The sequence below is a fragment of the Epinephelus moara genome, chromosome 24 (genome assembly GCF_006386435.1).
Source record: "Epinephelus moara isolate mb chromosome 24, YSFRI_EMoa_1.0, whole genome shotgun sequence".
Lineage (NCBI taxonomy): Eukaryota > Metazoa > Chordata > Actinopteri > Perciformes > Serranidae > Epinephelus > Epinephelus moara.
This window is the reverse complement of record NC_065529.1, coordinates 8,898,331-8,912,461: the sequence shown is the minus strand read 5'-3', so window position 1 is coordinate 8,912,461 and position 14,131 is coordinate 8,898,331. Positions and strand designations below refer to the sequence as shown.

The following is a 14,131-nucleotide window of genomic DNA, read 5'->3' as shown; positions in this document are numbered from 1 at the left end:
ATAAAGGACAATAAAAAACACTTAAATTCAGAAACTAGACCAGTAACTTAAAACTGTCCTGGAAAGGATGTTTCACCATACTAGCTTACTCAACCTCCAGTTTTTTAGATGGTTTTTAAAACTGCTCAGAGAAAGGGCAGATTTAGATACACTAGCACTTGTATTAAGGCCATGAGAGTCCCAAACATACTGAAATAAATAATTCAGACATAGACCTTGTACAATCATGTGTAGATCATAATAAGCTTTACCTGTTGAATTCTACCTTCAACAGGGAGCCAGTTCAACTCTTTTAAATGGTTTGGGCTAATACTCATACTTGGACTGAGATTTGGGATGACACTTATTGTGGTGAATCAAAGAGCAAATGATGAGCTTCAAACAGCCCGGAACAAACTAATGTCTCCGAACTCTTTCACACCTGTCACATGTGCTCAATGTGAACCTGCTCTCATCTGTGAAGAGAACGGAGCGCCAGTGGCGGACCTGCCAATTCTGGTGTTCTCTGGTGAATGCCAATCAAGCTGCATGGTGCTGGGCTGTGAGCACAGGTCCCACTAGAGGACGTCGGGCCCTCATGCCACCCTTATGGAGTCTGTTTCTGACAGTTTGGTCAGAGACATGCATACCAGTAGCCTGCTGGAAGTCATTTTGTAGGGTTCTGGCAGTGCTCCTCCTGTTCCTCCCCACACAAAGGAGCAGATACCGGTCCTGCTGCTGGGTTGATGCCCTTCTACGGCTCTGTCCAGCTCTCCTCGTGTAACAGCCTGTCTCCTGGTTTCTTCTCCATGCTCTTGAGACTGTGCTGGGAGACACAGCAAACCCTCTTGCGACTGCATGTATAGATGTGCCATCCTGGAGGAACTGGACTACCTGTGCAACCTGATTGGGCTGCAGGTACCGCCTGGTGCTACCAGTAGTGACAAGGACTCTAGCAGAACACAAACTAGAGAAGAATCAGTCAGGAAGGATAAGGAGAGAGCAACTGTCTGTGGCCACCACATGCAAAACCATTCCCTTTTTGGGGGTTGTCTTGCTTTTGCCTTTCCATTGCACCTGTTGGCACTTTGATTTGCACTAAAGCAGGTGAAATTGATTCACAATCACTTGTGCTTCCTAAATGGACAGATTGATATCCCTGAAGTTTAACTGATACTGTGACCATTAAGTGTTCCCTTAAACATGTCTCTTTTTTTACTGGAATAACTCTAAGAATTTGCTGGAAATGTACCCCCACAAATACACATTTGGCGACCAGTTTATTATGTACACCTGGCTAAAACTCATTCAGATTAACCTGTAATGAATCCTCCTTCATGAGGTTCATAATATTCAGGTTTGTTGAAACTGTTTTCAAGGGGTGTTTAACTTTATAGTAATTTTGGAGGCTGTGGTTTGTGATGCTGTTGAATTGCATACAAAGAGGTGCTTCTAATATTTTGTCCATCACTTTTATGTCATGGGGTGTAATCTCATTTAATTTGTTGAGGTGTCTACAGCTATCACACACTTACATTCTTTTCAAGACCTCTCCAAGATGATTTTTAAACAAATTTGAGACGATAAGAAGTTCAGTAGTTATGTTCCCATGGGAGGCAGGAATATGGTAGGTAGGCTGTTGGGAGGTAAGTTAAAGAACAACGTAAAAAGACTATAAGGTGGAGTATTAAGTTTAAAATTTTGAAATGTGGACTTTCACAAAGAATACCATGAACAGTTTTGACAAAAATAGCTTTAAGATGAATGCAATTAGAACAAATGTCCATGGCAATTGAGACCTTATAAAATCAAATTAAGACTGACTTTTAAGGCCTGAAGTTTATAAAATTGAAGACATCTGCACACCTTCTAAGGACCTGCAGATACCCTGCTCATTGCATTTTTTGTGTGAACATTCATAAACTGTGATGTTTGTTAAAAGCTAGGTTGAATAAAAATAAGTTACTTGTTTACATTCCTTTCTTGTAACAACACCTACACCTGATATTGATCCCCAATCCTTGCACGAATACTGCCTGGATGCCAATTAAATCATAAGTCAATTATTGATCCAGCTGGTCATTAAAAGCACCTTTTATTTATACAGTAATATTTACAAGTCACTTTGCAGATTAAGCATGTGGGAAAGGGTCAGGACAGAGCAAACACATATTAAGACCAAAACAGGTTGCTCTTTGCTCAGATTACACTGATAAACCAATAGTAACACAAAAGAGAAGAAGACAACTAAAGACGTCGTTGTTGAATTAAAATATAGTTTTTCAGAACATACAGTCCCTGAGGTGTTCGTTAACAAAGCCCAGAGAGCACTTACATGTTCATCTCAGACTAGTTGTTTCAAAAGATATCCACTGATTAAAAAAAAAAAAAGTTTAGAAAAAATTTAACATGAAAAGTTCAGTCAGACATTATAAAAACACTAAAGAACAGCCACTGGCAGAGGGTGCACTCCATAACATCTGAGTGGAAAATCTACAAACCACATACACCTGATGGGTAAAACCATCCCAACAGTAACATGACTGATGAAGTTTCTAGCTTCCTCTTACGCTCTAACCTGAGCTTTGTTGATCATTAAATTAAAATTGACACATTTAAATGTGATAATCTGGGAACAAGCTGGGCAACACCAGTATTATCCACTCATAAAAACAAAAACATTGAACTTGAACAAGTAGTTGGGGGGCAGGCTACTACAAGTGCAGCAGTATTCATTATTCCTCTACTCAGCTTGCTCTTCCCTTTGCATACACAGTATACAGATATGACTTCTCTCTAAAATAACACATTCATCATTCCCAAGTTTTAATGTCTTCCTGACAAACTGATGGGTTTCTTAACAATATCTCCCAGCACCAAAGCTTTTTTTCATTTTGTCTTTTCAGAACATGAAAAGTTTGACTAAGATCATGAACAGAGGTGGAAAAAAATCAGAGCCCTGCAAAATAACCCTTGGGCTGAGCAGATGATCATATGGGCAAGGAAATGAAAAAGGAGAGAAGAAAAACAAATGTGAACCTAAAGTTTAAGAAATGATTTTAAAATGTCTTTTTTTAAACGCTCCATGATAGTTAGTGGGTGATGGTCTTCACTTCTTGTAAACAAGACAAGGCTGTGGATGAGACATTGGGGCGGGGAGTTGATTGTGCTTGATGGAGCCCTTAGCTGTCAATCATCTCTGACAGTTCCTGCAGCAGGTCATCCTCTCCAATGCCAGGGTCAACGTCTCCCTCCAGATGGTCATCGGTGAACTCGCTGATCAGCTCCTCAAATTCATCCACAGCAGAGGTGGAGGTAGAGCGGGACGCAGCTACACTCAGTCTCCGTGACTTGGGCTGGGTGGGAGACTTCAGGACTGAGCTGGAATGCACAGAGAGGCTTGTTATTAATTTAGTAACTGACAATGCTGTATTAGGGGCTGTGTCAGCCAAAGCGTATTTTTTCTGAGGTTAGCATAATTTTTTAAGTCTTTGCAATAGGAGCGTCGTGTATTTATGCTACCTTACAAATGGCAACATGAACCGATATCAATTACTTGTTAGGGTTAGGGTAAATTTTGCCCAAATGTTTATTTCAGTGTTTCCCCTACCATTATATTACATTTTTCTGACCGAACCCGACCCGAGCCCGGCCGAACCCACAGCACAGCACTGTGCACACAGTCAATGGGGCGGAGCCTGTGTTGCGTTCAGGCGTTGTTGTCACATACGTGAATAGGCCATAGCACAACACAGCAGCATGTCAAGTGGGCCGAACCCGAGCAAAATTTTTGATTTGTTATCTGAATGGTTAATATTCTATAAGAAACACTGTTTGGACTGATTGCTCCTCACTTGAAAAGGGATGAAATACTGGTGGTGTCCTGTAACATTTCTTTATACAGTTTGTTTTCTTTAACTTTGCCAGTAAATAATACATCACTCCCCACACCTGCTTACAGATATTTACTTTGTGTTATCTGACATTACCAAGAAGTGAGTTTTCATGTTATTAAGTTGAAGTGAAAGTGAAGCTCTCTGTGAAGCTTTACCTTTGGGGGACTGTACAGGCCTCTCTGGCTGCAGCAACGTTGACAGTCTGCTTGGCTTCTTGGCTCAGACTCTGTTTGAAGACAGGGACAGTCTGCAGCTCCTCTCTCAGTGGGCTGGAGCTAGAGCCTGAGTCCAGCAGGGTGCTGGGACTACGGGGAACAGCAGAGCTCAGCTGAGCCTCAGCACTGGACGACGGAAACTCCTGACAATGGAACAAAAGTTACAAGAGGTCAATAACAGCATTAGATTAATTAGACTCCCCTTCATACTTTATCTGCATATTTTTTCTTTGAATTTAGGATAAGATTAAATTCAATTAACTGTAGGCAGAATATAAAAAAGGGACCCGAGACATGAGTGAGACATATTAAAACCAACAGTGTAAATGGGCACATTGATCAATTTAACAAAACGTGTCATTGTGTTATGGACATGTTGAGTGGAAATGCATAGACAGAATGTGAAAGATACAAAAAACTACACAAATCTAGGTGTACAAAAATGCCACATTAGGCACGTTTGATTCCTACCGTGCCTGAGTAGGGCTGCTGCCTGGTCCCCGATGTGAAAGCCCCCATAGGTACATTTGAAAAGGTCTTGGCACATATGATCACCATAACTGGCCCAACATCTCAACCTACCTGTCTGTCTGTGTGTGTTGTCTCCTGCAGTGGCTCTTTCAGTGCTGTGGAAGTGGTGTTCAGAGGTTTAACAGCAGCAACGGCAGATCGCTCTGCTCCCTTCCTCTTCTGGCCTGGTTTCACCTTTACGACAGAAGGCTTCACATTCAGCTTGGGCCTCACTGAAAAAGGAAGTAGAGTTTTAATGATGAGCAAATGCACACACAATGAAACAATGAAGCCAGAGCACTCTGTCCTTTTCTTTCTTTCCTGTGTGGAGGATCTGTTACACACATGCACTTTTGGACAAACCCTGTCTGAAGCCCAGTTATGTGTATACATGGCCACACAATCAGGTTTCTCTAAACCCTTTACCCTAATTACTAGGGTCTGGGTTTCATGTTTACATGACATTTAAGAAATCAGGTGTATGCAGTAAGCCGACAATAACAAGGGGTACTTTATGCAATGCTACCATGTCTCCTCTCTTCCCCCACTCGCATTTTAGCTCCTCCCAGCGAGGATGTGAGAGAGAGAGAGATTAGGAGGATGAGAGGAAGGACAAAGGAATCAAAGCTGTCAAATGAGAACTCTTTGAATCCACGATGTTGGTCTTAAGATACGTCACTTACTATGCCACATGTGGGGGTGTGGTATGCAAAATGAAGTATGTATGACAGTGAAAGGTGCAATACCTTTGGTGTCTGCAGTGGGTTCTGGGGATTTCTTCTGATTATTGTTCAGTGTTTTATCAGAAGTAAGGGCCTCTGCACCGGGAACCTGAGGAGCTGCTCTGGCCTGCTTGGCTGGTGACAGTGCAATGGAATTCCTAGTGTTTTTGTCTGGGACCTCCCTGGAGCTGCTGGGGCTCCGTGAGTCAGACTCTGGCTCAACATCCAGAGAAGAAGAGCACAGCTTCACAGGGACTGAGGTCACAGCTCTAACAGCAGCACCTCTTGTACCAGAAGTAGTGCTGTTCAGAGGTGAAGCAGCCTTAGTTTTGAGGGGGATCAGTTTTCCAACAGAAAGCTTTTGGGTGGAAGGCGTAGAGTCAGGGGCCAGAGTGGTGGAGGAAGGCGATGACGAGCCCAGGCATGTATGACTGATTTTTGCAGGAGCCTTCCTCTTCAGGGCTCCTCCGCTGGTCTGTTTCTCAGAAGGCTCTTCTTCAGCTGAGCCTATGGCCTGCTCCTCCATTTCCTGTTTGCGAAGGCGTTTCTCCCGCATGATCTCCTCAAAGGTCTTGACCTTGACATTATTACTGGTGGCAGCACTGGTCTAGAAAGATACAGGAAAATTACCATCACAGAGTCAACAGAATAACAAGCAATCACAGCCAGTACTATAGTATCTTACAGACTGTACCTCAGTAGTTTTCAGTGGCTTCTCCGTCTCTGTGCTCCTCTGTGGCTTACCTCCCTCTGTGACGTTGCCTGCAGTTCAATAATTTCAAACATGGCATGTAAGATGAAGATCCGAAAAATCAATTCACTTTGAATGACATTTACAACAGCAGGATTAACAACAATTCTATATACATTCCTTGTGTCAACACACAGGGAACAACCCTAAAAAAATGTAGGTGCTGTCTTACTTTGGGAAGCAGGTTTCTTGATGCGCAGTAAGCGAGGCTTCTTAACACTGTTCTCCTCATTATCAGAACTCTTCTTGTTTTCAGCCTCCAGGGCCTGCTGGGCCTGAATCTTTGCTGCCTTCTCTCTGCGAATCTCCTCCAGAGTCTTTACTTTAACCTCCCCTATGTTTGCAGCCTCAGGATCTGGACCTGCTGTGTCAGACTCTCCCTTGCCCGGAGCTTTCTCCACAGTGTGCTTGGCCTTCTTAGCACTGGGCTTTTGTTCCTGCTCCTCCTGCCTTTTTTTCTTGGCATGAAGGATCTCTGAGAACGTCTTAACGTGATCAATGGAGACCTCTTTGATGGTGATGGCTCGCTTGACACCCTTTGTGATTTGGGTTTTGTTGTTTGTTTCAGGAGCCATGACTGTGGGAACATCTTTCTGGCTCTGATGCTGAGACTTTGCTGCCTTCTCCTGTCTGATCTCCTCCAGAGTTTTGATGCGAATCTGCTCAGGAGCTTTCTTTGACTCCATGTTGGTCTCAGCTGTTGGGAAAGTTGACAACAATAAACAGTGTTTAATCAAAGAGTGTGATAAATATCTTTCCAGACAAAATAATGGACAATGTCAATTACTTCTTACCTGGTGGAGTGGGTGTAACAGACCTAGGCAATCCAAGTCTGTCTTTAATAGGCTTCAAGGCTGTAAAAGCAAAAGAAAAGAAAGAGGTTTTAACGACACATTTTTCATTCTGGACTTTTTAAATTATAAACTCCATCAAAACAACAGCCTGTTTTAGATACATATCATATAGGGCTGTGCCAATGGGCGATCGGATCGCCCATCGGCGATAGAAGGGTTGTTTCACGATGTCTTTTTTAAATGACGATGCAATCGTGAGGTGTGGGGGGGAGACAGCGCGTGTGTGGAGCATGCTGACGAGATCGAGGCTGAGTGAGAGGAGACAGAGGGAGGCTGCTTAGTGAGAGAGCGGAGGGGGGATCAACGCCTCCGCCCGCTCGACACAAGCATACTCGGGTGTACTATAAGCGGAGCGGACTCCGCGAGGAATGTCCGCAGTCATTCGGGCTTTCATAGTTGAGCGCACTTCCGCGTTGTAGTTTCCTGTAAAAATGTCCGAGAAAAATCCCTGCGATGTGAAAAATACATGCCGAGCAGTCACTGGTGCGGAGTGGAGTCCGTGCGGTCGTAAAATCTGAGCTTTGCGCGCACAGGGCTTGCGGACGTCCGCTTTGAGTCCGCGCGGACCTCCGTGGAATCCGTTCCGCGTATGTTCCGCCCGAGTACGTTCGGGCCTTAACGCGCATGTCGCGGAGCGGTGAACAAACCAAACAACACAATGTCAGGAGAAATTGAAAAGATATGCCGTCTATGTAAAGTCAACTTGCTAATTAAGGAGCCATTACATGTTCAAGAGTTTTATAAAGCTGCTCAAATTCCAAAGAGAGGCTATAAGTGAACGTTTCAGCGGCCACGCGTAATGAATAATAATTTACTAGTTTTTTAAAGTGTTCTAATGCTCACCTTTCTGAGGGGGCATTAATGGATCGTCCTCATCCACAACTCTGCCCAGACGCCCAGCCAGACCCCTCCTCAGTGGAAAACCTTCTCCACTTATCACATCTACAGCAAGGACAAGTCATGAGCTTCTAATTGGTGCAATTAAGACAATCATTATTAGCACTAGCACTAAATTTGCTGGTAAGGTTTAACAAGAGTGAAAATTTACCAGTGGCGGGTATCTTCCTTCCAAGTCTTTCAGCCAAACTGCCTCTTGGTCTTGCAGTTTCTTCAAACACTAGTGGACCTAGGTTAAAAGAAGGACCATGCTGGTTGAGAACTGGGTAATAATGATTTTACTTCTCGTTGGGATTGAAAGAAACAGTTAGTGTTCAATTAGTTAATTTGAATTGAATTGTTTTTTTGCGGTTAAATATAAACATTTATTTTTAGTTTTCAAAAGGTGGGTATCCAGACCAGATATCTTAGCATGGAAAATCCATGTTTCATTTCATCATCACATGAGAGACAGAGCCAAGTAAGACGCTGCTTCAAAGCAACCATGAGCAGTATATTTCAGTGCATAAGGCCTTAAGCGAATCACTGCCAATTATTATGTCTATTTTATCTGTCAATATCAATATTCCAGTCATTGTTTTATCCAAACAGTGCATTGCTACTGTACAATAGCAACAGCAGTCAAGCTAACTGTCAAGCTAGCATGTAGTTTCCTGGATTTATTTTTTTTTAAGACCCAAGGCAGGCTCTGATATTTCTTTAAGCTGATCACACGATGTATTTATGTGTCCCTGTTGAGCAAATTCATCACACAATTCCTTAAAATCGTATTCCACCATAAGATACATTATGAAATTAGTATTTAGGTAGGATCTCAATCAAACTTGTTTTTTGTTGTTGTTTCTTTACCATCTCTCGCCTCGTAGAGGGGTGGTCGAAATAATGACTGGATGTTTTCTTTCTCTCCATTGGTCGAGGTATCAGGACTCTGGATGGGGTAACCAGCTCTCTTCATGCTGGCCTTTAGCGCCTTCCTCAGCCGGATCTCCTCCAGGGTGCTTACTCCAAAGTTCAGTGAGTCATCTGTCAAGACACACATTACACACCATAAAAACACCTTCATTCCATAAAGGTCACAAAGGATTTGGCAGTAGTACAGCTCTGGGTGCAAATTATGCCCACTTATGTCTGCAAAATTTAAGTCACATCCACACTAATGTTTTCATTTTAAAACAAAAACAATCTCCATACACAGAAGCATTTTAGCACAGTTTCAGAAATAATCTCAATCCATAGCAATACCTCTTAAAACACATATCACATGACCATTCACAAACATTGGGCATGCGCTTTCTGGTGTAAACAGGAAGCAGGCGGTCTACTCTGCAGCTGGTTGCTTAGTTACAGAAAATACATGGAGACTGCAAAAAGTAGGACCAGGGTTTCCTTTGCTTGTACTGACGATAAAGTGGAATTGTTACTGAAAGTAACATGACTATAAGGCTGTCAAGGATGCAGAATACAGACTGGAAGTTGTTGCAAAGCAAATACGGCAACATATCTGACCCATACTGGGAGCATTTTCCATCGCCAGTGGAAGCCATGACAATGGGAAAGGAGTAAGGTTACCATCACAAATGGCATGTAGGCCTAGTTCTGCTGTTTTGGACTGACATGATGTGACTGATAAAACTCAATCAGAGAGCAAATGTGGGTGTCTGCGTCATTGTTTCCAAAAGTCTCTGTTTTTGCCCATCTAGACTAAACTTAACCCCTGCGTTTTAGTTTTTTAAAATTACTAAAACGCAGTCGGCAGGTTTTTTTAAGTTCTCTGTTAAGGGGTTCCAAACAGCAGATTAATGTGGACATTGGGTGTAACCACAGCAATAGTTAAGTGATTTTAAACGAAAAAGTAATCATGTGAATGCAACCATAGTCTCTGAGCACAGTCTCACCTGATTTGGGTTTTCTCGGAGATGGGCCAACATCTCCCTCCTCTGAGAACTGATCTGGAAACAAGAAGACATGTGAGTGGTACAGACCACAGGAAAAATACTGTCGGGAGATGAGGACTAAAAAAGGAAGTAATTTTGAGATCAAATCCCTCTTACCATCTTCATCCTCATCATCATCTGCTGGATTGATCACCACAGGTGGGTGGGTGGGGCTGGGTACTGGCTCCTGAGTTTCTGTCTTGATGACGCTCCTGAGCTGAGGATTGGCTGCAGTGGGGAGAGGGGCAGGTGGCGGGGGGGCTGGTTCCTCATGTGGCTGTTCTTCATTCTTGCTTTGACCTGGAAGACATGCAATGATTATCATTACTGTCTTTCACATGTGGGTGTGAAATTGTCTTTAACTCTCTTCATTTCAATTCAAGTGTGTTTGCTTCAGAAAAGTTCACTTACTTTTATCAGGTGGGACAAAGACGCCGTCAATGCAGCGGGGCCTCTCATGGAAGAAGGCACAGTGTGGCTTCTGGCAGCCGGCCAGCTGGTTCTCCCAATAACAAGGTATCTCCTTTCGTTTTTTCTATTTTAATGAAACATAAGTTTAACTCCATAAACTTTTGCGTATATATGCAACAGCACAACTGAATTCAAACGAGGGTAAAAAAAAACTGTATGAGGATTTATTGACTTAATCCTGTTTTCACACTTGCACACTGATTATGTTATTTCTCCTATCGACATATGGTATGATGACTGAACTCGGCAGATACTATCCACTAATTTTGCCGATGAAAAATCATAAAAGTGTTTGAAACTGAGCCATGTCTTACCATGCAGTTGAAATGGGGTATAATTAACAAATGAAGCTTACCAGACATTTAAATTCTCATTTTAAGTAACAACTGCTTATGTAAGTAAATATTAATGGGAGTCTTTTACGGACTGTGTTTATTGTAATGTAGTATACTGACGGGCTTGTTGTGTGATTGCCCTTATAGTGCATTCAGTGTTCCTCCCAACAGATCCAGGGACAGGAGTTGAGCTCCTGGCCCAGGTTTACAGGAGACATTTTCTATCCTTCGTTAATGGCCAATCAAGACACACGCAGCCTCGAGTGGGCAAAGCTTGAAGGAGATATTTCTGAGCCTTCTCCAATTGAAAAATTATATTTAAATCTTGCTTACTGTGATCTCCATGTGGCGAAACTTGCAGATAGCACGGAAGCAGCGTCCCTCTTGCCAGAGGTTGCAGACGGTCTCACTGCCCATAGCTGCTTCACAGTGTCTAAATGGGCAGCTGTCTCCCTGCATGACAAATGAAACACAGTTAAACCCCACTTTTCTTTCTGGTCACCAGTCATGTCAACTGGTTACACCATGTGTGAGTATATGTGAGCTTTGTGCTGAAACTTTGCTTACTTTAGTGCAGGTGGAATAGTAAAAGAAGTAGCAGTCATCTCCATTGTTGGTCATAGTAATGCTGGTATGCGTCTGGAGTGGCAGAGGTGGTGAGGTTACGACCTTCAAACCCAGCAGCTGGTTCTCTTTAGGGCCAACAGGACATAACACAGCAACACATCAAAAACAGAAATCCTCCTCTATTGCATCAATTCACGAACATGTCTGCACATGTAAAACTAATACCAGGAAGAGTAGATGCAGTAATTTCTCCATACAAAATAGAATAACTTGCTCCAACTTGTACATTAAGGAATCTTACTAGAATTAGGTACAATATCATCAGTAACCTAACATTTTAGGTTTCACACAACCTATCAGTGAAAAAGTCTTTTGTAAAAACAATGACTACAAGGTATAAAACTGGGGCTAGGGAGAGAGGGAAAGCGCAGTCATTTTAAGGCAGCAGTGCACTTCTGATTGAATAGCCTTGTGTAAATTTTAACTCAATTCAACCATGGTGCTGTTAAGAAATGTCCACAAATGTTTGATAACACACAACACCAGATAGGAAAACGATGTGACCTGTTGACCAATCAGTGATGTTTTTCTGAGAATTAAATATAAATTTTAAAATTGTCTTTTTTTAAGCGTGGTGCCACCTTTACCTGAGGGGGCTGAGAAGTTGTCTCCCTCTTGAGTGCACTGCTGGTAGGGTGTCTCCGGGGTGGTATGGAGTCCTGAAGGAACACTTGATCCATGAGTTAAGAGGTAAAGGGGGGTGGGTCGCCCAGAGACACTCGTCTTCCTATGACATCTCTTTTCTGAGACATCTTTATCTCCGCCAGACTGCTAAACATTACTGGTGGTGGATTCAATAGAGTCCTTTGGGGATTTTTTTTTTATTATTTTTTATTAATAAATGAATGAAAGAAATAGGGGAACATGAACAGCCAGGAAAGAAAAATAGATCCAAAATTGCTTTGATTGATGTGGCAAAAAAAGGGATGGATGGTAGGTGAAAAAAATCCTCAGCTTCTTCTTGGACTTGGACATTTTGCACACTTGGTGAGATTTGGGTGGTGGCAGTAGAAAAAAATTTGCCAGGATTTTCAAGCCTGTCGAGATTTTCAGCCAATGCTGAAGCGGGAAAAAAATCTTCTGGCAATGCATGCTCATGAGGGGGGGGGGGCAANTCGAGATTTTCAGCCAATGCTGAAGCGGGAAAAAAAATCTTCTGGCAATGCATGCTCATGAGGGGGGGGGGCAAGCTATCCTTATCCAGGGATTCCCACAAAGGGCCAAGAGGATGGTTTAAAACCTACAAAATCAATCAAAAACACTCCCCAGGGAACTGAAAAAGGTGTTATTAACAGAGAGACAGTTGTGCACAAATACAGAGGAGACAGATGGACATTTCCACACAGGGTACATTGAGACAGATATGCTCTCAATAAGGACTCCAAAGCAAAGTGGAATTTCGTTATAACAGGAGTCCATGTCAGTGGACAGACTCACTGTTACTGCACTACATTATCTACCCATGTTTACATATTTCAAGTATCTAATCCAGAATAAAGAAGAATTAACTGTGCAATTTTAAGGAGTCCAGGCCTGGGTTGTTTACTTCCCCAAGACATGGAGGCCCTCCTTTGACACTGATGATCAGCCTGAAGAACAACACTGGCTTCCATTTTAAGGAACGGGAAAATATGGTCTACAGAAGCAACAGAACACTTACACTGAAGACACATTAATAGAATAACAATAAGGATTCAGAAAGTTTCTAACTTGCATTGCAAGTAAAAGAAACACTTTCCCTGGAGCCACAGAAGTGTGAGATCTTAAGTTAAATTACGGACAGAAACGACTGAGACAGCTAACCAGTCGGCAAATAACATACGTCACAGGTCACCTTCAGTGTTGGTTCAAGATATGTAGTCAAAGCTTAAAAACCAAGACAGACAAGAAAACAATCAGATACTTACTGTTGAATATTAAAAAGTAGCCCAGAGCTAGCTGGAACAAACTACGACCGATTCCCGGCAGTGATGGAAAGACACTACTATAATCGTAGAGATAAAAACAAAATATCTATGATTGTCACGTTATAGAGATCGGCAAAAAATTAGATAGTTCAATAGCGTGGCTTCGGCTGTTTCTTTTTGTTAGCTTGGCTACCACTTGAGATATTGTGCTAGGGACGTTTAGGGTTGTTTTAGCTTAACGTTATGCTACAAGCAGAGGCCTACCTAAACCACCAATTCCTCGCGACCTTCTCGTTAGCGTTCAGTAAACGTTAGCTAACGCTAGCTATTTGTTGTGAGGCGGCCGGTTGTTTCGCAAACGTGGTACTGATATTTATCATATTTAAACACTACAATATAACAGCAAATATATTATGTCAACAAAGTGTACGGTGTTTATTACCAGTTTCGGGTTTAAAAATATTTTAAAAAGTTGTAAAATGTAGGAAAGACCTCGTCCCGGTTCGTTGACTGTCGCTGCCGTACTAAAACCACAGCAAAATGGCGGATATGGAGTGAAAACTAGGAGGGTGGGCCACACAGTATGCTGCGTTCAGGTACAGCGGAAAGACTGTTAATTCGACGATTTTACTGTGCTGGGATTAACTGCTGCCATGATGTGTCTTTTTTCGCGCAATTCGGAGTGAAATATTATACTTTTTAGTTTACGTCGACCAACTACGAAATTATACTAAATATTTCTGCATCAACAATACAAATATATGGCACGATGTCCTTACTTATATACTCTATGTAATTGTGCTAACAAAACTTGATGCATTCACACAAGTGGATGTTCAATGGAAGAGTTTATGAATACTTCTTCCACCACTGGCTTCTCTGAGTGTTGGTTCAATTAAGTAAATGAATTAATATGAATTAAATGCGACAGCTCGACCGCGTTAATTCCATTCACGGTGCAATAAATATTATTTCCACACGGGAGCAGTGTGAGCTCCTATGTTATGTGGCTGATGTGCCTGAATGCCACCTT

The 14,131-nt window shown here is 42.3% G+C and overlaps 1 protein-coding gene across 2 annotated transcripts; it reads right to left on the bottom strand.

Annotated features, from left to right (window-relative positions):
• Positions 1 to 2,057: 2,057 nt before the first annotated feature.
• On the bottom strand, positions 2,058 to 13,623 carry zc3h11a (zinc finger CCCH-type containing 11A). Of its 2 annotated transcripts, XM_050039330.1 has the most exons (18): positions 13,541 to 13,622; positions 13,099 to 13,175; positions 11,779 to 11,850; positions 11,132 to 11,256; positions 10,898 to 11,017; positions 10,170 to 10,293; positions 9,876 to 10,058; positions 9,720 to 9,773; positions 8,674 to 8,847; positions 7,976 to 8,053; positions 7,771 to 7,869; positions 6,868 to 6,927; positions 6,246 to 6,770; positions 6,017 to 6,084; positions 5,347 to 5,929; positions 4,673 to 4,833; positions 4,031 to 4,233; positions 2,058 to 3,360 (listed from the first exon to the last, which is right to left on the bottom strand). In XM_050039330.1, exons 4-18 carry the CDS (start codon positions 11,183 to 11,185, stop codon positions 3,162 to 3,164), a joined length of 2,685 nt encoding a protein of 894 aa, XP_049895287.1. In that variant the 5' UTR covers positions 11,186 to 11,256; positions 11,779 to 11,850; positions 13,099 to 13,175; positions 13,541 to 13,622; the 3' UTR covers positions 2,058 to 3,161. The 2 variants fall into 2 exon arrangements, with proteins under 2 accessions (XP_049895287.1, XP_049895288.1); XM_050039331.1 differs by lacking the exon at positions 13,099 to 13,175 and having other exon boundaries at positions 13,541 to 13,623.
• Between the last annotated feature and the right edge of the window lie 508 nt (positions 13,624 to 14,131).

Bases quoted from the DNA above. Each gene is read 5' to 3' on its own strand.
- zc3h11a (XM_050039331.1), bottom strand. From the start codon at position 11,185: ATGACCAACAATGGAGATGACTGCTACTTCTTTTACTATTCCACCTGC. The intron at 6,928-7,770 runs GTGAGCATTAGA...TTGCTTTTACAG, and splicing joins ATTAATGCCCCCTCAGAAAG to CCTTGAAGCCTATTAAAGAC. The intron at 6,771-6,867 runs GTAAGAAGTAAT...CTTTCCCAACAG, and splicing joins TGTTACACCCACTCCACCAG to CTGAGACCAACATGGAGTCA.